This window comes from Protopterus annectens, chromosome 10.part0 (assembly GCF_019279795.1).
Source record: "Protopterus annectens isolate FY-2018-M chromosome 10.part0, PAN1.0, whole genome shotgun sequence".
In the NCBI taxonomy this organism is placed as follows: Eukaryota; Metazoa; Chordata; order Ceratodontiformes; family Protopteridae; genus Protopterus; species Protopterus annectens.
The window spans coordinates 568,736,067-568,760,801 of NC_056744.1; the positions used below are offsets into that span (position 1 = coordinate 568,736,067).

The 24,735-nt window shown below is 40.5% G+C and overlaps 1 protein-coding gene across 3 annotated transcripts in view; it reads right to left on the reverse strand.

Moving 5' to 3' along the window:
* Window positions 1-1,863: 1,863 nt before the first annotated feature.
* Window positions 1,864-24,735, reverse strand: part of ELOVL1 (ELOVL fatty acid elongase 1) — a 1,026,911-nt gene continuing 1,004,039 nt past the window's right edge. For all 3 annotated transcript variants that reach the window (XM_044085409.1, XM_044085410.1, XM_044085411.1), the window contains one exon: window positions 1,864-3,338. In XM_044085409.1, coding sequence (XP_043941344.1) covers window positions 3,057-3,338 — 282 coding nt within the window. In that variant the 3' untranslated portion in view covers window positions 1,864-3,056. The remainder of the gene's footprint in view (window positions 3,339-24,735) is intronic.

A 24,735-nucleotide genomic window follows, 5' to 3' on the forward strand; every position in this document is an offset into this window, starting at 1 on the left:
GAAGAATCATATTCTGTCTCTTGCCTAGGCCTCTTATCAGGAGGGGGATGGGAACCCCTGATCAAAGTAATTAGGTCTTCGGCCATTTTAAGCATCTGTTTTTAGGCATGGAAGTCTGAGTAGGAGAATGCTGTACTTGTTTCTGTCTTTAGAGCTGGTTTAGTCTTTGAAGCTGAAGATGGTTTAACATATAACTGTGTAGGTCTGAAAACACCCTCAGAAGCCGATGCCTGCTCAGCGGCTCCGGACCCATCTGAGGGAATGATTTCCGAATGTCCAATACCTTGAGCATCCAGACGCCCAGTCGGCTCCACGTGGGAGTCGGAAGCAGCCTGTGGCTCTGAAGTAGCGGGCAGCAGGGGCTGCGAAAGCACCTCACTGAGAACCGGCGACTGGCCTAACGGAGGCCTCGTCATCTGTTTTAGACCTCGGATGCCTATCCTTTTCCTTGCATTTTTTGTAAACTCCGGTCGTCGGCTGTTCTGACGGCATTATATAATTAAACCTTTGGCCAAAGTAATGAAATGCAAAATCGAACCGACGCTTAATAGTGCGTTGGTTAAATCTAGCACAAAACTGACAATTAGCAATGTTGTGATCTGGGCCTAGGCAAAGAATACAGTAAGAATGAAAATCCTTATGAGGTATTTGCTTTCCACAAGAAATACAATTGTTAACTTTTTCTGACATCGGTCTGGAGCAAGAAAAAAGTTTTCCCAACGGGGTACTTAACTTTAATGAAGACTTCGGTTCTGAAATTCATATTTGAAAATCTCTGGAGTCAGCCGACCAGCACTTGCGAACTGCTTTTGCTTCGGGCACCGCGCAGCAAGAAAGACCGAAGAAAATGGCGTTGACTGCATCTTTTATACCCCTAGCGCACTGACATCAGGGAGGAGGCGACAGCAACCGACGCCGGACCTGGACTTTGGAATTCGGGCTGACTGCGGGTAGCCTGCCGGCAGGATAACCCAAGAGTAAAGACTGCAACAGTGAAACACGAACATCTACACTGGCCACGACCCCTTTTCTCTCCATTTTTGCACTTGAGATCAGGGTTTCACCTCAACAATAACAATTGTCTAGAGCAAACATTCACACATATCCCAAGGATTTTCATAGTGTAAGCTGCAAATAGATTTTTTTAGGAGAATGTACACATGTAATTAAGGACAGTAATTTTAAAATGGGTAACACTGGAATAATGTGTCAGGCTGAAAATTGTCAGTGAACTATGAAGCAGTATTAATTTTGCTCATTACAGTATTTTAATCAATATAATTGCACTGAATATCAAACAGACCTCTACTGTTACCTATAAGGTATAGAAAGGTAAACAAATACTTCTGAGTGTATACGCAGCTGCAGATTTAGAATGCTGATAGAGCTGCACGTCTGTTTAATAAATCTTCTCAAATCTCAATGCATAGTTTGGGACCGGGAGTGTCATTTTCTGAGTATTTAAGTACATCACTCACATTTGCTCAAATTAATCTTAGCTGCTTAAAACAAAGCCCACTCCCAACTGTGTTAGTACCCAGTTTCAAATTTAGACCACAGGCGCAAAAGGGTTTAACATTAATATATATATATATATATATATATATATATATTCACCTTCAACTCTCAATTCAGTCAGCATAAAGTGGCAAACAAGACCGTTTTGAACCAACTAAGGTGACGTCTCATGATCAAATGGCTGCTAATGATATACTTAATGCCTGAATCTACTGCTGCTTCTCCACAATGCACCTGTACTCAAAGGGATCACACACTTTCTGGAGTTCGTTACAGATTACCAGCCCTGCATTCTACCAGTCAAAAATACAGAAAGCAGACATATTTTGCTAATGGAACACATGATACTGTTGTGTTAATAATCAAGTTTTAAAAAGCACCAAATGGGTTACATTTCAAAGGCAAAAACATATAAATTAAACAACCCTTAGAAAGTTATGCTACCAATTTAAGACATTTGCTGGCTTATAACAGTGAAGTGATAAATGGACAATCTTTCAGTTGTGGTCATTTAACAGAACTGTTCCCATTCTAAACACTTAAGTGTTCATAATTACCACTAAAACATTTAGACTATAAAATGTGAAGGAATATGGGGAAAAAGGAAACATTTTTCATAAGTTTTCTCTAAAGCAGTTTGTTACCAGACTCTCAGTACTGTCAGACTTGGCACTTACACATGCTGCATCGCTATCCTGGTCACATAACTGATACCTCATGGCCATCTGCAATATTCTTATGACTTTGGCTACTCATTAAATGCAACTGACATCCCTTTAATGCGAATACTGCTATTAATCCTGCAACTTAATACAAACCACTACAAGAGAGAGTCTATTAGCTAGTCATAATTTATTTAACATTTGTATATATAGTAAAAGGCCTACTATCAAACAACCCACAGCTTTTATTGCTACTGTTTTTTGGGCGGGTATAGTTTACTAATAAAGATGCCACTGTTAAAATAACAGTTATTTGATTTGTACACACCAAGGCTACACAAGTAGCCGCTGTAACTGCAAAGCATTTTTTTTCTGCTTTGACCATGCTTGAACATTACACACTTCCCACATGCAAAGTACAATTGCAAGGTAGTCAATTAATTCTATCATATAGAGCAGCCATAAAATACCTCGAGCTCCTTTAATGGTACAATCTCCCAGATTAGCTTTCCAAACCCCTTTTATCTCCTACTCCTCCTCCCCCATCTATATGCCCACAGTGATGCAAATTCCAGAATGCACCAGCAAGGTTTACAGGCCAATGGATGAAATAGAAGTTTGGATATAAACGGATTCCAAAGAACAATATCACTGTGCTGGACTGAAACATGGTGCTGGGCATGGCCTGATCACTTTCATTTATTAAAATTTCATTACACTTTTGTGTTTTTTTTTTCCATAGTCTGCAGGCACTTCTTATTGCTGGTGAGTTTCCAGTAGCATCCAGATGTTTACTAAATTAAGCTTGTTGACTGGCCTTTGAACCTGTTGTGTAATGGAGAAATAAGTGGGGGAAGTTTTTGCTAGGTCTGCCTTCTAGTTCCACTTTGGCTTGCCATTTCTGGCATCGCCATTTTCATGGTGGAGTACACCATTCTCAACAGGTTTGCCATTTTCCAATATTGTTTTGCCTTCCTTCTTCCAATCCTTGGGCAGCCGTTTTCCTTTAGTATAGGCCTGATACCAGAAGTTGGAAAATAAGATGAAGAAGAATGTGCCATACATCCAGACAAGATGAATGAAGAGTGGAAACTGGTAATCGCAGTGGCTCATGAAGTAGTACTGGGTGGCATGGAGAGAGACAATCACAAACTGAACCTGCACAAGAAAAAAAACAAAAAGGAACAGTCAAGACTCATTTATTGACAACAGCTCAATCTAAACACAGTATCTCTCTCTTAAAACTATATTAGCCTGTGTAGTGTGCATCATCCAGACCATGGACACCGTTTCCTCAAGAAATGTACACAAAATTAAATACATATTAGATTGCATACACAAACACATGCACACACAAGTTTCAAAAGAACTTTAGTTGGCCTGGTTTACAGTTTAAGTGTTTCACATAATATGCCATTGGGCTCCATATTAGAAGTGTGATACCTGTATATTGTACATGCACATTTGGCAAGTCATTTGTTAGGACTATTATGGATGAGGTCAAAAAACAAGTTGAGTTTTATCACTCCCCCGTTAGGTAAAAGTAATTGTTTCACACAACAATAATCAGCAAGGAGGTTAGATCAGACTTTAGTAAAGCCATGACCCTGTCATATAATCCAGATTTGTAATGCCATTAGAAATGTGTAATAAAAATTGGGACATTTTTTCTATTGAACAGTTTCAACAACTGGGGCCGTCACCTAGAGTCACTTAAGAGGATGTTTGTGTTAAAAATCTTTGAGAGAGATGGAAAGTGGTGACCACCTCCTCCGGTATGAGGATATGCGGACACCATAATCAGTACCAGCGGATTTTAGAAAGGGCAACATGTTTTTACTGAAAGGTTTGGTAAGGTGTGCATTCCACAAAAGTTTGTCTCAGTAGTTGAGTGGTGTACATCACACACTGTACTGAATGTCCTCATTTTTATATTGGAAAAACAGAAAAGCACCAATAGTTAGGCTTTATCAGCACTTTTATGATATTAAAAGTGTAATGCTCTATTTAACTATATCAGAGCTAACAGTCATATTTTAACATTTGACATTGTGGATAATGTAAACTTGGATAAAAGGAGTGGGCCATAGAAAGATTTGTTGGCTAAGGAACTTAAATGGCAACTAAAAATCAACTCCACTGGGAAGTCTGGACTTAATGAGTTGGTTTCCATCTCTAGTGTTTTGAGGATGAAGGCATCTGTATAATTTTTATTGTTCATTTATATATTTCCATGTATAATTATTTTAATTCATTGTTAATTTTAGAGGGGTGGAGCTTCAGTTTATGAATATAATTAATGTATTGAATATTTTGTGGTTATATAATTTTCAGCTTCATCAGCTTAAAGATTTTATATTTACATACATTTTTAAAATGCATTGATTGATGTTAAACATTTGACAGACTACGAAAGGGTGAGTTTTATGTGGTGATTCACTGCAATATTGGTTATTTCCTTTTTTTTTTAATCAGAAAGGAGGAGTCATAAGTATAAAAGGAAGTCTTGGTCTTTTGTTGTCACTCTGATGAAGTCCAACTGACCAAGACAAAAGTGCTAAATGTTGTTTTTATACTTATTTTTTATGTTCATTTTTATTTGTGCTCGATAAGCGGTGGTTTAATAAAATGATGTTGGATAGTGTGCTCCCAGTGACTGGCTTTATTTGCACATATGACAAGTTAAGAAAGTAAACAGTAAAAAAGAAATGCTACAAAAGCTGAAAGTCGCTCGGTACAACTAAAGCATTTTTGAAAAGGGGTTTCTCCCCCACCATCAAAACTCTAATACTGATGCACTATCATAAAGAGTGCTGTACCTTGGGAGTTTAAGGAAATACTCCAAGATACCTCAATTACAGTATATATTCCCCATACCTGCACATGCATACAAGTCTTGCTAATGAACTCAGACAGGAGCTTTTGAGTTTACTGGTCAAAAAAAAAAGTCAGGAGTCCCTTTCTTTTTATGGTTTTGTAGGTCATTTCAGGGTTAAGTCACTACATTTGTGTTAAGAGATTATGAATATAAGGCTGAAATTAATTCTGTTGTAAATATGCTGAAAGATAAGGCATAGAATAAAAAGTTTGCTTGAATATATGTATAGAGTTTAGCAATGTAAAATGAGCGTTCATACTATATGTATAAGAGACAGGCTTCTCTTCACAGCATCAAAAAGAAAAAGCCTAACAAAGTAATATTGGAAAGCAAGTATTACATGATTTTCTCATGTTTGCAGAACAAATATCTATTGACAGACATCCTTTTTTATAAACTCAGCAATACATTGTTTTTTCAGTAGGAACACAACAGACATTTTCTTTCATACTTCTGTTATTCTGATTGCGTGCATTTGTGCATTTTCACATCAGCAGAGCTGCTGACAGGAAAATAGAAAAGTCTACAAACAGACATTATGTGACTTCCCACAGAAGGCCAAAAGAGATACCAAGAGGAAATAAAATCTATGTACGTGACTAACACTCTATATAACAACTGTTGTAATTCAGTTAAGTGAGAGAGGGACAGAGAGGTATTTTGTAGAAGTTCATCATTCATATCTATAATGAAGGAAAACTTTGTAAATACATGCTACAAACTGACAAAGTATGTGTGGTTTATTATAAAATAAGTTATCTGTAACTGTGCTTACAGCTGCAAAATATATTTATCAGTGCGCAATTTGAAAGGCTTGGTGCTTTAAACAGACTACAGATGGAGTCATGCAAAGCTCTGTCTCTCTGATTCAGCAGTAAACAGCCAGCAAGACTTTGTGTCTTAAGACGACTTTGGATCCAGCACAGCATAGAAGCAGAGTGCAAATTAAAATACATTTTTCAATGGTGACCCTGACAAATGTTCCTAGCCTGTATCCAAAAACAGGGGGAGTGAGTGGGTAACGCCTTGTATAAGGTCACTACTGTAAAAGCACAGTAACTAACGTTTATGTGAAGTACTTCAGATTTGTACAGTTTTCTACAGTTTGCAGCAATAATACAGTTTTTATTAGATGTCTAAATCCAGTGAGACTGCATTGCAGAAAGGGGAGCAGTGCCATAAATTCTCCAAACAAGGTACAATACAAAGTTGTAAGACAAACTGCCAGTTTTGCTGTACCAACTTAAGTGACTACAGAGACTTTTCAACCATCTACAAAGCGGCTTGGCCATCTGCCTCTCTGTTGACTGGTAAGAAAATTCTTCTGGGTTACATACAGTATGAATGCCATAGAGGTAATAATCATAACAGAATGAAACGTATATACAATATACAGCATATTAGCAAATGTAAAACCTTATTAGGGCAAGTTAATAGTAAGGCATTATGCAAATGGATTGCAAGTTAATAGTAATGCATTATGCAAATGGATTACAATATTTGACGGATATCTAAAACAAAATCATATGTAGTATAAAAAATGTTTGTGTGTACAATGTCATAAAAATACAGTGCATGCCACTATTCAAATGTTAGACAGTACAGACAAAAAATTGTAATGGTAAAGAACCAAGAAAAGTTAATATGCTGAGATTATATTCAAATGTTGGACAGTTATGTTCTGTCACCAGATGTAAAAGGTTTATTTCAGAGTTGCAACAGTCAAATCAGTTACTGACAGAACCTCTAGTAGATTTTGTTACAAAAGAGTATAACAAACTTCTAAATGACAGACAATGAGTTCAGGAAGCTTAGACAAGTTGTACATACATTTTTTCAAAAGTGCATAGGAGTTTCAGATTCAGCAGAACAGGTTACTAAAGATCAGAAAGACCATGCAACATTACAGGAAAAGTACAGTTTTGTACCTACCATAAATGTAGATGTTCGAGGATCCACATTGCTGCAGTCCTAACAATTGGGGTAGTCCGCTGTCCAGTCGGCCCGAATACCAAAGTATAAGGCTGACGTCGGTCAGGGCGCATTAGACTGACGTCAGTACGTCAGGGTACTAATGCGCATGACCGACGCCATATCCTCAGTCTTTTCTTGCCCCAGATGTCAGAAGACCCTAAAAAGACAAGGCCCAATATACCTGCACCAAAAATATGTACAATCTATACAAAAATATCAGCATATAACCTCACCTACACAACCACCCCTAAACACAGAGGGGAAGGAGGGAGGGATTGGACTGCAGCAATGTGGATCCTCGAACATCTACATTTATGGTAGGTACAAAACTGTACTATGTTCTTCGTTCCACATTGCTGCAGTCCTAACAATTGGGTAGAATCCCAAAGCAGAGGTAAGGGAGGCTGGTAAATCATAAAGTAGCAGGAGCTGACAACATGCCTTGCAAAATAGCTGTGGCAAAACCAGCCCTAGACTTAGAGTAGAGAGGAAGGTGATAATGCTTAGAGAAAGTATGCACTGAACTCCAAGTAGCTGCCTCCAAAATATCCTTAGTCGCCACCCCCCTTAGAAATGCTGTTGAAGTGGCAGTAGCCCTAGTGGAATGAGGCCTAATCCCAGCTGGAATCTCCTTGCCATGATGGGAATAACAAAATGCAATGCAAAACCCAATCCACCTAGAAATAGTTTGTTTTGACACAGGCTTGCCCTGCGAACTCAAAGCAAAAGAAATAAACAACTGCTGAGACTGCCTAAAATCCTTAGTCCTGCTCAAATAATAACGCAATTGCCTGTGCACATCTAAAGTGTGCAAAATCTTTTCCCTTTTATTTTGGGGGTCTGCATAAAAAGTAGGCAAATGAATAGTTTGGTTTAAAGCCACACTAGAAACCACCTTAGGCATAAAAGAAGGATTAGTACGTAATGATACCCTATCCTTATGGAAAATCAAAAAGGGCTCAACTGCCATAAGGGCCTGCAATTCAGACACCCTTCTTGCAGAAGTAATAGCCAACAGAAAAGCAGTCTTCCATGACAAGTATTTCAATTCAGCAGTAGCTGCAGGCTCAAAAGGTTGTAGAGTAAGTTTTTCCAACACAAAATTGAGATCCCAAGCAGGAGTAGGAGCTCACGTGGGGTCTTATATTCTTTGCCCCTCTAAGAAACTGCTTGAACAAAGGATGCGAAAACAATGGTGGGTCACAATCATAGTGAGCTGAAATTGCTGCAGCATGAATCTTAATGGAAGAGAAGGACAAACCTTTGTCCAATAACTCAGTAAGATATTGAAGAGCCACACTCAAATTAGGCTCAGAAATCTCCAAATTCTTTGCTGTACTCCAAAACAAAAATCTCTTCCATTTTTCTGCACACTTTCCTTGTACTAGGTCTTCTGGCTTCCATAATCACATTTAAAACTTGTTGAGGAAGTTGAGACCTGCTGTGTTTCAACACAGAATATGCCAGGCTGTCAGATGAAGAGAGTGAAGCTTGACATTGAGCAGATGACCGTCCTTCTGAGATAACAGATGTGGAATCAAAGGTAAGGGCCATGGAGGCTTCCTTACCAGACTCCTTAGTAGTGGGTACCAGTGTTGCCGAGGCCAATCTGGAGCTATCAAAATCATCCTTGGCTTGTCTTGTCTGACCTTTAAGAGCACCTTTGGAAGAAGAGGCAGAGGTGGAAAGGCATACACATGAAGATTTTTCCAACTGAAAGACAGAGCATCCACTTTCCAAGCTGTGTGATGAAACCCCTTTGTGCAAAACTTTGGCAGCTGGTGGTTTAGTGGAGAAGCGAACAGATCTATGTCTGGAGTTCCCCATGACACTGTCAATTTCTGAAATACATGAAGATCCAGTTTCCACTTGTGGGGATCCATGATTTGCCTGCTTAACACATCTGCTAAGGAGTTCTGTGCTCCCGGCAGAAACCTTGCCTGAAGAGTTAGTTGCAAGCTGAGCGCTGTCTCCCATAAAATCATTGCTTGCCTGCATAGAGGATAAGAATGTGTTCCCCTTGTTTGTTGATGTACCACATGACAGTTGTGTTGTCTGTTAGAATCAACACCTGCCCTGGAAGAAGTAACTCCTTGAAAGCCATTAATGCAAACTGGACTGCTAACATCTCCTTCATGTTGATATGTAGATGCTGTAGTCTGGCAGGCCACTTGTCTTGTATCCACTTTCCATTTAGATGAGCTCCCCAAGCAATGTCCGAGGCATCTGTCGTTAAAATCTGACTCGCCTCTGGTCGGGTCACAGAGAGTCCCTTGTTTAGGTGACATTCCTGAGCCCACCACAAAAATTCTTTTGAAGGCAAGGTATTATTTGAATGACAGTGTCCAAATCCTGGCAGTGCTGTGTCCATACATTTTGAGATACCATTGTAGCTTCCTCATATGCAGTTTGGCATTGGGAAGCACCAGAATACAAGATGCCATGAACCCTAATGCTTGAAGGACTGTCCTTGCAGTCAGCACGGACTGATGAGATAGTTGATGGAAGTAAAGTGATAGACTCTTTTGTTTGTCCGGGGTTAAAAGGCCATCTGGGCTGCTGTATTCAGTCTCACACCCAGAAAGCACATGTCTTGAGAGGGTACTAGACTGGACTTTATTTCGCTCACAGAATACCCTAGGCATCTTAGCACTGCTATAACATATTCCAGATGCTGTAGAAGGTCTTCCTTTTCTTGAGCCAGAATCAGGCAGTCGTCCAAGTAAGGATAGATTTGAATTCCTTTTAGCCTGAAGTAAGCTATCACTGGAGCCAGAACCTTTGTGAATACTCTGGGCAGTAGATAAGCCAAAGGGCAATGCAGAGAACTGATAATGAGAATTTCCAGCTCGAAACGCAGATACTTCCTGCAACTTAGTCTTATAGGCACATGAAGGTAAGCTTCCTTGAGATCTAAAGTTACCATCCAGTGATCTTTGCCCAGCAGAGGTAAAAGCTGTTGTAACATCAACATCTTGAACTTGGGAATGTCCAGATAAGTGTTGAGGATAGATAAATCCAAAATTGGTCTCCACGTGTTCCCCTTCTTTGGTATTAGGAACAGGCGAGAATAAAATCCTAGGCCCCTTTCTGAGACAGGGACTGGCTGAATGGCCCCTATTTGGAGTAACTGAGAAATTTGCTTGTGAGCCTCTTTCCTTTGTGGAGGAGGAACGTCTGGCATGCCTTTGAATGGGGGCAATGTATGGAAATAAAACCTGTAACCATGGTGAATGATATCCAACACCCATCTGTCTTGAGTAATTAAATCCCAATTTTCTTTGAAAAGAGACAGTCTTCCTCCCAGAGGAGCTGCCAGACGAGAATCTACTGGCAGCTGAAAAGGCAGGTCATTGGGTCTGTTTACGAAAGGACTGACCCCTGCCCTCACCAGAAGTGTGAGCAGGTGAACTCCCTGTTCTAGGCCTAAAAGCACCTTGAGCTCTGCCCCTACCACGTCTAGACCTACCCCTAGACTGGGAATCATAAGCAGGATATGTCCATCCCTTAGTAGGCCAATTTCTACTAAACTTCGGTGGCTGCACCTGCAAAAAATCTTTAACAGTTTGCATAGACTTAGCTTTGTCCTCCATTTTCTTCAAAACTGCTTCCACAGGCGAACCAAACAACACATCAGACTGTAAAGGAGCATCCAAAATCCTTGTCTTAACATGCTCAGCTAAATTCTGATCCCTCAACCAGGCATGCCTGCGAAGAACAGAACTAGTGGCAGCCACCCTCGAGGAGGCCTGTACAGCATCAAAACCACATTGCAAAGAATGCTTACCCACTTGTTCAGACACATGAACTAAATCCAGCAACTCTTTACACTCAATACCTTCCGCCAAAGCATCCACTTTAGATTTCAATTGTGAAAGGAGATAATGTTGATATTTTAGCATGTGAAACTGACAATTCAACGCCCTCATGGCTAAAGTGGAAGTAGTATACACTTTCTTTCCCCATCTATCCAAAGCCCTTGCCTCTTTATCAGTGGGAACAGGGTTTTTAACAACAGAGGCCTTAACACCTTTAGGTCCCTGAGAAACAGTCTCGGGTCTGCCCTAGGACTCTTAAAAGATACTTATGAGCCTCAGGCACCCTATAGTACCTATCAGGTTTAACAGGAGCAGGAGGCAAGGAATCAGGGTTCAGGGAAGCCTCTGCAAAAACATCTTCTACCACATTCAACACAGGAGGTATAGCTAAGGGCCTATGCTGGGGTAAAAACAAGAATTCCCTAAGCCTTTTCCTAGAATCAGAGTAATCTTGGCCTTCCCATTTAAAGTGCTCTCTCATGGAATGCAGAGTTTCTGAAAATGAGAAATCCTCAGGAGGAGAAGCTGTAGGAGTGGAATCATCCACATCAGAATCAGAATAAGGAGGATACTCCTGTACATCTTCCAGAAGACTCAGAAGCCTCTGAACACTGTTCAAAACTCTCAAACTCAGGTTCCACCCTAGGCCTCTTATCAGGAGGGGGCATAGAACCTCTAATCAGAGTAATTAAATCTTCTGCCATTTTAAGCATATGTTTCTTAGGCACAGAACCTGAAGTGCTAGGAGAAGCCCCCACTGAAGCTAAACTTGGCCTACCTCTCAAAGAGGTTTTGGAAACAGAAGGAGAAGCTCTAACTACCTTGGGAAGAGAGGGAAGAACAGTTACCTGAGAAGCCCCCTCAGCCTGGCCTACCTCCTGAGAAGGCACATCCTGCAACAGTAAAGTCTCAGCCTGAGACTCCAAAGAGACTCCTGGCAAAACCTCTGGCTCCACTGAGCCTTCTAAAGAGCCGACGTCTGGGACTGCCGGTTCATCAACCCTAGGCTTCACTGCTTTGTCCTTGCGCTTTTTGGACGAAGCGGGCGTCGGAGCATCCGACGGCATTTTATAATTACAACGCTTCCCAAACACTAACCTGGCACAGTCTAACCGTCTCTTAATAGTGCGTTTGTTAAATCTAGCACAAGAGCGGCATCCAACAACGTCGTGCTCAGGCCCTAAACAAGGTATACACAAGGTATGGTAATCCCTATGAGGTATCTGTTTCCCACAAGAAATACAGTTATTCACTTTTTCTGACATCCGGTTAAATACTGAGGCAAGAAAAAACCAAAATGTTCCCAACGGGTACTTAGCCAACTTTGATTCGGTCTGAAACTCCGACTTCAGAAAATTTCAGAACGCCAACCTGCACTCGCAAAACTGCTTCTGCATCGGACCATGCGGCAAAAAAGACTGAGGATATGGCGTCGGTCATGCGCATTAGTACCCTGACGTACTGACGTCAGTCTAATGCGCCCTGACCGACGTCAGCCTTATACTTTGGTATTCGGGCCGACTGGACAGCGGACTACCCCAATTGTTAGGACTGCAGCAATGTGGAACGAAGAACATCTCTTAAACAGCAGTTACAAGACGAAGGAAATAAATTAGCTGAGCTTGAGAACATTGGGAAAGAGCAGGAAACTACAGCTGATCTGTACAAGACAGATATATTTTATAATATGTTTGTTTTGAAAATGGTTGAATATACATGGTAGGATGGTAGGATCTGATGCCTGGACAAATCATTCTAAAATGTTTAAAGCAAGATATTTATCAGTACTACAGTAAAGTAGAGCATATAACTGCCACTCATAGCATAGTCAAAAGGCAAACAAAACACTTCTAGTGTATACAAATTAAATAAAAATAGTCAAGAGTAAAGATTTAAAGTCACAAGATTGACATGCTTAAAGATTTAGTCACGAGACTGACATGCATGTATTTTCTTTTTATCTGAAGTACAATGCGCAAGAATAAAAGGCAGACAACAGCAAATATAAATGCAAATATAAAATGTGTTAGTTAAGCTAACATCTATTTTGTTTTTTACAATTTTTTTTATAACTGTGTAGTAACATCACACCAAACAGTTAAAGTTCTGAATTTTAAAAAGCAATAAAATCACAGATGGTATTAGTCAAACAGTCTTTGTAAAATAAATGGCAGAGCAGTTAAATAAATACTGAAATCCATGTAAGCTAATTGTAAAATAATTTCTATTTACGTAGTATAAATGCATAGTTATGCAAATCACAATCAAATTAAAGGAAAATGCCAAAAGAATTAACTACAGTCTACAGAGTCTGAAATGTGAGCTCAGACCTTCCTAGACTAGATGAATAGTTACAGGAAATGTTGGCAAGATAAGAAACAAGACTGACTGCCAGACAAGTAGATTAAAATATAACTGTTAAAATGTTTACAGGCAACACTATTTGATAATTGTAATAAAATGTCACAATTGTGCATAGATGTCACTGATTATCTGTTTGCAAGTAAATGTTAAAAGAAAAAAAAAAAACTCAGTTGCATCAAGTACAGCCAGCAGATGGGCTATAGTATACATACAGTTCAAATCAATTATGCAGAAAGGTATAAATACCTAACAGTAGTAGTAAACAGCAAAAGCTTTATAAAGAATATCAAATCAGACAAAAGTCCATAGTTTATTAGTAACCAAATAAAGCAAATGTATAACCAAAGTGTTGGGCTGACATACATTCTATTCTCACAGCATAAAGTAGATAAACAATACTGCAATGCTGCAGGGGGAGGGATACTTTGTCAGTTTTACACTGACTGTATAAGTAGTACTGCACAAGGGTCTGAAATAGAGCTACAGGAAGAAATAATCTCTCATTCATTTCTTGACAATACTCTTTTGGGGGGGGGGGGGGGGAGGAAAAAACAAGGTATTAGTGCATAAGAAACACTGGTAAACAGAGTAAATCTGAAAGTCCAAGATATTTTATGCTAGTTATTATTGTATTGTTTGGTATTAAATTGCATTTACAACCTGTTAAACTATAAAGCTATACAAGAGATGGTTTAAAAACAAGAGATGGCTTAAAATTGCTTTATTAAAGCTATACAAGAGAGAATAAAGATATGCAAAATGCATAAATGTTTTTAATAACAAGACTGGTCACTATTTTTAATATGTTTTTGGCAAAACAATGTCGGTATAAAAAAGCATGAAAGTTTCTAATTGCTGAGTATGTAGTTTAAAATAACAGGACGTATGTCTTTGGTGCCAGTTCCACTAGATATTTCTAAAGAGACATAAAACTTTTCCAAGATTTTGCTTAATATTAATGTCATTAAATTTGTAAGATTAGACTAAATGTACTTTACATTCTTTGTATGTACAAATGCAGAAGAATTCAGTACAGATAAAATTAATGTCTAGTAATGAATGTGTGAAAAACCATGTTTAAAAAAAATAGGTCCAGGGTACCTACTAGATTAAAATGCATGAATAGCAAACAGTCTGTAAATACATACTGTACAGGATACATTGTAATAATTTCAAAAGTAATTTGTCAAGTTGTAATATTATCATTGGTTTTAAGTTAGTCTTATATTAAAACACTGTATTCATACAGCTAATGGACTAATATGTATATAACATTTTTTAGTGTATAAATCATGTATTTTTTAAATACTCAAGTATTAAATATACTGAAATAATTGCATTCAAATATTTATTATCTAAGTCTAGTTCATTACTTTACCAAGATGTTAATGAGCAGTTCAGAAAAAGAACCACAATGTTATGGTTAAAATTACACTGAAACTGTATATTTTCAGCAGTGTATAAATGCTTGCAGTAGCACATGGTTCTTGTCTCATAGTTAATTCAACAGTTGCAAAGAGTTAATAGAACAGTTCTAATTTATAAATTAAATTCTGTAATTGCAAAAGAATAAATTAATCAAGTTAAAAATAAAATTAAAGCAGACAGCTCATTGATGAAATATTTTTCACAGAATGGTCTGCAAAAGAAAAAGTTGTTAAATACATTCAGTTTTGGTAGTAATACTTAATATCATTGTATTAACTGTGTAAAATTGCATTTTGACTTGTATCAAAAGAAGACTAAAAGTTTTGTTTCTTAATGTGTTTTCTATATAATGTGATGAAAAAAATATCAGCATAAAGTGTTTTGAGTACGTCTAAAAAAAGAGGGAATTGTTAGAGATTATGAATATAAGGCTGAAATGAATTCTGTTGTAAATATGCTAAAAGATAAAGCATAGAATAAAAAGTTTGCTTGAATATATGTATAGAGTTTAGCAATGTAAAATGAGCATTCATACTATATGTATAACATACAGGCTTCTCTTCACAGCATCAAAAAGAAACTTTAAAAGCAATACTGGAAAGCAAGTATTACATGATTTTCTCATGTTTGCAGAACAAATATCTATTAACAGACATCCTTTTTTATAAACTCAGCAATACGTCATGTTTTTTCAATAGGAACAGAACAGACGTTTCCTTTCATACTTCTGTTATTCTGATTGCGTGCAATTGTGCATTTTCACATCAGCAGGACTGCTGACAGGACAATAGAAAAGTCTAAAAACAGACATTATGCAACTTCCCACAGAAGGCCAAAAAAGATACCAAGAGGAAATAAAATCTATGTGCGTGACTAGCACTCTAACAACTGTTGTAATTCAGTTATGTGAGAGGGACAGAGAGGTATTTTGTAGAAGTTAATCATTCATATATGTAATGAAGGAAAACATTGTAAATATAGGAAACAAACTGACAGAGTATGTGTGGTTTATTATAAAATAAGTTATCTGTAACTGCTTATAGCTGCAAAATATATTTCTTTATCAGTGTGCAATTTGAAAGGCTTGGTGTTTTAAACAGACTACAGATGGAGTCATGCAAAGCTCTGTCTCTATGATTGAGCAATAAACAGCCAGCAAGACTTTGTGTCTTAAGAAGACTTTGGATCCAGCACAGCATAGAAGCAGAGCACAAATTAAAATACATTTTTCAATTTGTTCAGGGCATCGTACAGTTTTCTGTGCATTTTATTGCTGCTGCATGCTTTTCCTTTCTTGTCACACTTCTGTCAAAAGCTAATTTGCAAGGCAGTGTGAATTTTTTTTATATCTGTTTATTGGTAATGTGAACAATTTTAGTTTTGCACCAGAAAAAAAATAAAGTAAGCACATTTTTTTTCACAGAAACTAGAGAAAAATAAATTAAGCACATTTATTTTTCTCCAAGTCATTTTCTGGGTTTTAACCATAGTGGAGTTCTTGTAATGGCAAAATGCACTGAACTTAAGCATATTCTCTGACACATACATATTTTGGGTCATCATGAAATGAAGTGCAACTACAGCAACATCAGGCACAAGTACTGCAGTACACAGGAAAGCTTTTAAATGTCTAAATGCAGTTTGTGAGGAAAACCAACTCAAAACAATGAGTAAAAACAGAAAGGCTTTTTATTCTATGAAGCACATATCTACTTCCTCCAGTGAATTTTATCAGAAATTTTTGAAAATAATAAGTCCAGCTTTGATTCAGTTCAAATGAAAATTCTTAGTTCTGCCATTTCCCAGTTATGTGTACAAAAGCAATGAATCAAAATGCAGAATCAGTTGTAAATGGGTCATCAAGATTAGTCAGTCAAAAGACAAGCAGATCAATGGGATGGGAAATAGGGAGTGTACAGTAACCAGGGTGGTGAAAAGGTGCTCATAGTGAGGAATAAGATCACTGGGGTGTCAAGTGGGGATGGACATAGTCCTATGCTTAGCATGTTTCAGGAGTGGCCTAAAAAATGAACATATTAGTCTAACCTTGGGGTAGGCAAAGCAATGCAGCTGATGCTGGAGGTAGGAATTGGTAGGTTTCTGCAACATAATGGCTTGGTCAGTCAGTCATGGATTCAAAGAAAGATCCCCTCAAACATGATTCCATTTTGCAACTGGGTTATGATGGAGACAGACTGGAGTAATCCTATGGAAGTCTGGTGCTGAGGTTTAAGAGTATATGTTGCTAAGGCCTAGACCCTGCAAGCAGTCCTGGGTTTGATTCAGACAGCCTCCATCTGCAATTGTGACTTATCAAGCCATTTCACAGGCAACTATTCACTACTGAAATGGGATCAAGTGTCCAGTGAGCTTTACATTTTCTTCTATCTTTTGAAGTTCTCTGCTTGGGTTTTAGCAGAGCAGCTGATGTGGTCTCTCAACAAACGCCTCTAATAAAGATAAATGGGACAAGACTGGGCAGAGAAAACATATGATCAAGAACAGCAATGGTTAGACAACAGAAAATAATGGGTGTGACAAAGTGGTGTTCCAAGTTTGCAGTTAAGGACTCAGTCTTATTTCAATAGGTTTTTGTCAGAGTTAACACAAGCCACAGAAAACTATTAGCTTGTCTGCAGAGTAAGAGCAACATTGAGGAAGCAAGCACAAGAGATGTCAAGACATTGGAAGCCTCATCCAAGACGACTGGTAGCTTCACTACAACCCTTCCAAGTGGGTGATTCTGTACCCATGTAATAACAGCCCAGCACAAAAATACACAATTGGAGTCTAACTGAAAATCCAACAGCAAGAGAAAGCTTAGGGTGGTAATACAGAAAATCTCAATCACCAAAGCACAGTGTGAAAGAATAGCAGTGAAGCAAAGTCAGATGGTATGAAGCATCCAGGGATGGGAATGTAATAATGATATTTTAAAAAGTACTGGTAAGGCCCCATTTGCAGTACCTGTAGTTCTGTGCACCTTAGGAAAAAAAGGGAAATCAATGCTGCACACAGACTGAAGTAGAAGATACTATGCGAGAAGAGGACAGGTCAGCTTTTTTTCCCCGTCTTGAAATGGGATTAGACAGGAAGAAAGTACAGTTTTGTACCTACCATAAATTTAGATGTTAAGAGTGTATTCACTGTTGCAGTCATTACTCTTGGGTTATCCTGCTGGCAGGCTACCCGCAGTCAGTCCGAATTCCAAAGTCCTGGTCCGGTGTCGGTTGCTGTCACCTCTTCCCTGACGTCAGTGCGCTAGGGGTATAAAAGATGCAGCAGACGCCATTTTCCTCAGTTTTTCTTGCCCCAGATATCAGGTGCCCCCAAAAGGGTAGGCTAAATATAATTTGCCAATAAACATACATGCAGTAAAGAAAAATTTCCTTAATCTACAAGCAAATACACCACTTAGGTTGTATAGAATAGAGAAGTACAGATAAATCCCAGCAAAAGAAAGAGGGACGGTGGGAGTGTAACCTGGACTGCAACAGTGAATACACTCTAATATCTACATATATGGTAGGTACACAACTGTACTACGTTCATTGTGTTTCACTGTTTCAGTCATTACTCTTGGGTTGAATCCCAAAGCGGAGGATGGGTGGCTGGACTAAATAGGATTAGGAGAGGCTATGAGGCCCTGCAGAACTGCAGTGGCAAAGCCTGCTCTAGATTTAGAGTAAAGAGGTAAGTGGTAGTGCTTTGTAAAAGTGTGCACTGAACTCCAAGTTGCAGCCTCTAAGATGTCTTTGGTTGGTACTCCTCTGAGGAAGGCGGCTGAAGTGGCTGCTGTTCTGGCAGAATGAGGCCTAATGTCCTTAGGCACTGATTTGCCATGCTGAGAATAGCAGTAAAGGATTGCAATGGCCTATCCATTTAGAAATAGTCTGTTTTGATAGCCTTTCCTTGTGATCCTGAAGCACATGACACAAAGCTATTCAGTCTTCCTGAAAGCTTTAGTTCTGTCCAAGTAGAAGCGTAGCTGTCTGTGCATGTCCAAATAATGCAGAATTTTCTCACCCTTGTTCTGTGGGTTTGGATAAAAGGTAGGCAAGTGAATGGTTTGGTTGAGGGCCACACTGGACACCACCTTAAGCATAAATGTTGGGTTTGTCCTCAGAGAAACCCTGTCTGGATGAAAAATGATAAAAGGTTCCACAGCCATGAGTGCTTGTAACTCAGAGACTCATCTTGCAGGGGTTGTTGCTAGAAGAGCTGTTTTCCAGGATAAGAATTTTATATTCGCTGTTGAGGCTGGCTCAAAAGGAGGCAGTGTGAGTTTTTCCAAGACATAATTGAGGTCCCATGCGGGAATTGGTGCGCTCCTTGGAGGCCTGATGTTTTTGGCCCCTCTGAGGTACTTCCTTATTAAAGGATGAGAAAAGATAGGTGGTTCCATATTGTAATGGGCTGAAATGGCAGAGACATGAAGCTTAATTGATGAGAAAGAAAGGCCTTTGTCCAGCATCTCGGTTAGATATTGTAAAATCTGAGGGATATTTGGTACATACGTGTCAATGCCTTTTTCCTGATTCCAAGCGCAGAATCTCTTCCATTTTTCTGCATAAAATTTTCTGGTACTGGGCCTCCTGGCCTCCAAGATAACATCCATAAAGTACAGTTTTGTACCTACCATAAATGTAGATGTCCTATAGGTATGCATCTGCAGTCATGACATATGGGTTGTCCTGCCTCAGGCAGCCCTTCGGTCGGCCGGATTCCAAAGTCTGGGTCTGGCCTCGGCTGATGTCGCACTTTCCCCGACATCAGAGCGTCTGGGGTATAAAAGCATCAGCCAATGCCATTTTCCTCAGTTTTTCTTGCCCCAGATGCCAGGTGCCCTCTAGGAAGGCTAAATTTGGATAAATGCAAAAAAGTCCCAAACATTTGCAAAATTATATAATTATATACATGTATATACAAACAAATACACCATAATAGATTCCCCCAGCTAGCTAAAAGAGGGGTAAGTACCCTAGGAATATCACAGAGGGGTAGGAGGGAGGGTAAACCTGACTGCAGATTACCTATCGGACATCTACATTTATGGTAGGTACAAAACTGTACTATGTCCTTCAAGGAAGAATCTGCAGTCATGACATATGGGTAGAATACTATAGCCAATCTGGGGGAGGAGGTACTAAGAAAAGGATGGTGTAGTTAATATCCCCTGCAGGACTGCAGTAGCAAGACCTGCTCTGGATCTGGAGTATAAAGGTAGATTGTAATGTTTGGCAAATGTATGCACGGAGCTCCAAGTAGCAGCTTCTAAAATGTCCTTGGTAGCCACCCCTCGTAGGAAGGCTGTAGTGGTGGCCCTTGTGGAATGAGGCCTGATGTTTTCAGGAACTGTCTTTCCATGAAAGGAGTAACAAAATCGAATGCAATTTCCTATCCATTTTGAAATTGTCTGTTTGGAAATTGCTTTTCCTTGCACCCCAGCAGCATATGCTACAAATAGTTGGTCAGTCTTTCTGCTAGTTTTAGTTCTGTCCAAGTAGTAGCGTAGTTGTCTGTGTATATCCAGGGTGTGCAGAAGTCTTTCCCCTCTATTCTGTGGATTTGGGAAGAACGTAGGCAAGTGAATAGCTTGATTCAAGGATACCCTAGATACCACCTTTGGCATAAAAGTAGGATTGGTTCTTAGTGAAACTCTGTCCTGATGGAAGATAAGAAATGGCTGTACTGCCATTAATGCTTGTAACTCAGATACTCTTCTTGCTGAAGTTATTGCCAGAAGGAATGCAGTTTTCCAAGACAGAAACTGTAGATCCGCTGATGCTGCTGGTTCAAAAGGAGGAAGGTGTTAGTTTCTCCAACACAAAGTTGAGATCCCAAGTGGGTAGAGGGGGTTTTCTTGGAGGTTTAATATTTTTGATCCCTCTCAGAAATTGCCTGAGGAGAGGGTGTGAGAAGATAGGTGGATCCACATTGTATTCTGCTGAAATTGCTGAGGCATGGATCTTAATGGAAGAATAGGACAGGCCATTGTGGAACAATTCTGCTAAGTATTCCAGAATATGTGTCATGCTTGCCACTGTCACATCTGAGCCTTTTGATGTGCTCCAAATGAGAAATCTTTTCCATTTAGCTGAGTATGTCTTCCTTGTGGAAGGCCGGCGAGCTTCTAAGATGATGTCCTTCACTCTCTGTGATAAGACATTTTGTTTGGGATTTAAGGAATTTTCCAGGCAGTTAGTTGCAATGTTTTCAAGTTGGGATGCATGATCTTGAAATTGTTCTGTGTCAGAAGAAGAGGCCAAAGGGGGAGAGGCCATGGTTTTGCCTGTGACATGCTTCTCAGTAATGGATACCAGTGTTGCCTTGGCCAGTCTGGAGCTATCAGAATCACTCTTGGCTGCTCCTCCCTGATCTTCAGTAGCACCTTGTACATTAATGGGAGAGGTGGGAAGGCATATACTTTTAGAGCTTTCCAGCTGAAAGAGAGAGAGTCCACCCTCCAAGCTTGTGGGTGGTATGTCCTTGAGCAGAATGTCTTCAGTTGATGGTTGAGGGGGGAAGCGAACAGATCTATCTCCGGCATTATCCACGCCTTTGCTATGAGTTGGAAGATGTCTGGGTGCAGCATCCATTCGTGTGCATCCATGGTAGTTCTGCTTAAGCTGTCTGCCAGTGTATTCTCTTTTCCTGGCACGAACTGGGACTGTAGTTGGATATTGAGGTTCAGGCATAGTTCCCATAGATTCATAGCCAGTCAGCAGAGAGGGTAGGAGTGTGTGCCTCCCTGTTTATGTACCACATGACTGTGGTGTTGTCTGTCCTTATTAACAGGTGGCCTTGATGGAGGTAGGGTTTGAAAGCCTCGATTGCATGCATCACTGCCAGCATTTCCTTTTGGTTTATGTGCATGCGTAACTGACCTTGAGACCATAAGCCTTGGATACATTTGTCCTCCGTGTGTGCTCCCCATCCTCGGTCTGAAGCGTCCGTGGTGATGGTTTGTTTTTGGTTTGTTGAAAGGCAACCCTCTGTTGGACTGGCAGGCCTGAGCCCACCACAGAAATTCCTTTTGCAGGCAAGGAATGATTGGTATCAAAGTTTCTAAACTGTGACTGTGTTGAGACCATACACTCCTTAGGTACCATTGTAATTTTCTCATATGCAGCCTGGCCTGTGGTATCAGAATTATGCAGGATGCCATGTAACCCAGGGCCTGCAGGATTTTCCTTGCAGTAAGCTGAGTTTGTCTTGTCAGAAGCATGAAGTAATCTGGAAGTTGTTTTTGTTTTTCTTCTGTGAGAAAGGCCATTTGGGTGGTTGTGTCCAGATCTGCACCCAAAAAGGTTATTCTTTGGGATGGTACAAGTCCTGACTTTTGGATGTTGACTGTGTATCCCAAGGCCTGTAGCAGGTGGATGGCATAGGCCAAGTCCTTTATCAAATTTCCCTTGTTGTTCGCTTGTATAAGGCAGTCGTCCAGATAAGGGTAGATCTGAATCCCCTGAAGTCTGCAGTGTGCAATTACGGATGCCAGGCATTTCGTGAATACTCTGGGTGCAGTAGATAAGCCAAAGGGCAATGCTGAGAATTGATAATGCTCTGATCCTGCAAGAAATCTGAGGTGTCTTCTGCAACTTGGTCGAATAGGGACGTGCAGGTATGCCTCCTTGAGATCTAGAGTCACCAGCCAAGACTCCTTGCCCAACATGGGAAGAAGTTGCTGTAGTGTCAGCATCTTGAATTTTGGCACAATTAGGTAAGTATTCAGTGCGGACAGGTCGAGAATAGGCCTCCATTGATTTTCTTTTCTTGGTACAAGGAATAGTCTTGAGTAAAATCCTTGGCCTTGTTCTGAAAGTGGTACCTTTTCTATGGCTTTCATTTGAAGCAAGTTGCTGATCTGCTTTAAAGCCTCTGCCCTCTGATTTGGTGGTAAGTTTGGCATTCCGTTTCTTTTTGGCAAAGTGTGGAAGTGGAACCTGTATCCTTTGTCTATTATTTGCAGTGTCCATGTGTCCCTTGTAATATAATGCCAGTTTTTTGAGAATAAAGCCAGCTTTCCGCCCAAGGGTGCTTCCAGTTGATCCCTGGTAGGCGGAATCAGAGTAAAGTCATTGAGCCTGTCCTGGTGTAGTAGTCGTTGTTGCTGCTGTTGCACTACTCCTCTGGTTGGCAGGCTGCCACTGACGGCCTCTGTAGGAGCCCCTCGATTGGCCTCTGCCTCTCGGGTATCTGTTCCTGCCTCTCTGGGCTCTGTCCGAGTCTGGAAAGGACCAATTCTTAGTAGGCCAGTTTCTGCTGAATCTCGGTGGTTGTACTTGCAGGAAATCCTTACCTGTTTGCACAGATTTTGCCTTTTCTTCAAACAAAAGACCTCCTGAGCAGAGGAGCCAAATAAATTTTGTTTCTCCATTGGAGCATCCAGGAGTTTAGCTTTAACATGGTCTGGCAAAGATTGTTCCTTCAGCCAGGCATGCCTACGAATGACTGCCCCAGTCATAGCTGACCTAAATGAAGCCTCCAATGCATCATAGCCACATTTTAAGAAATGATTACTAACCTGCTGAGAGGTGTGTACCAAATCCTGAAGTGATTTACGGTCAAGGGGTTCAGGAGAAGCAAGTTTCTTATTCAGTTCATCTAGCAAATACTCTTGGTACTGTATCATATGAAATTGACAATTTAATGCCCTGACAGAAAGAGTTGCAGAAGTATATACTTTCTTTCCCCATCTCTCTAAAGCTCTAGATTCTCTTTCAGAGGGTAGAGGATTTTTGGCAGTGGCGGCTGCAACCCCTTTAGGGCCCTGAGAAATAGTTTCTGGGTCTGCAGAATGGGCTTTATACAGATGGAAATGAGAATCCGGGATCCTGTAGTATCTATCAGGCTTGGCAGGGGCCGGAGGGAGAGTATCAGGGGCTGTACTGACATCATTGTACACATCATCAATTACATTCAGAACAGGAGGTATAGCTAAAGGCCTATGTTGAGGCAAATGTAAAAAGGTCCTTAATCTTTTTCTAGAATCAGAGAATTCCTGACCTTGCCATTGAAAATGCTCTCTCATGGAGTGCAGAGTCTCACCAAAGGAAAACTCTTCAGGAGGGGAGGCCGAAGGGATAGATTCTTCAGCATCAGAATCCTCATAGGGCGAGTAAGGCTCCTCCTGGTGGTCTGACAACTCAGATCCATCCGTGGACTCATCTGAAGAGTGTGGGTCAGAAGGGTCAGTCCTGGGCCTTTTGTCTGGTGGAGGGTGAGAGGCCCTGTCTGGGTGAGGGTGTGAACCCCTAATTAAAGAAATAAGGTCCTCTGCAAGGCTGAGGATCTGAGAACTAGAGGAAGGCCTCTGGGAGGTAAGTCTTGGGAGGCAAAGCTTTAGAAAGTTTAGCAGCTCTAGCCCTGGAAAAGGCCTTAATGGACATGGAAGCAGGGGGCCTAGCTGCCCCACGTGCAGGGGTAGAAATGTCCAAAGGTATGGTGTCGGACATTTCCTGGACACTGGTTTCAGTAGGTAGCTCGGTAGCAGACTCAGCCGGGGCCTCCCGGGCCACGGTGGTCAGTTGAATGGATTCGGAAGAAGGAATCTCAGAGGACTCTGTTTCGGCCGAAACAGACACACTCGCGGGAGGCCTAACCGTGGTTTCAGCCGAAACCGCGGGCCGCGAGTGTCGGTCCTTATCCTTCCGTTTTTTCACCAAATGCGAAGTCGGAGTCTCCAACGGCATTTTATATGCAAAATTGGCCCCAAAAAATTCCTCTGCAAACTCCGACCGACATCTAAGAGTTCATCGGTTGAAGGAAGCACAGGCTGAAGAGGCCGATACGTCGTGGTCTGGGCCTAAGCAAGGAAGGCAGTGAGAATGGAAATCCTTATGAGGTATTTGTTTCCCACAAGTTAAACAATTATTTACTTTGTCTGACATCAGCTGAGGCAAGAAAGAGTCCCCAACGGGGTACTTAGCTTTTTCGAAGTCTTCGGTAGCTGAATTCACTGGATCTGACCGACCGGCACTTGTGAACAGCTTCTGCTTCGGACACCGCGTGGCAAGAAAGACTGAGGAAAATGGCGTCAGCTGATGCTTTTATACCCCAGACGCTCTGACGTCGGGGAAAGTGCGACATC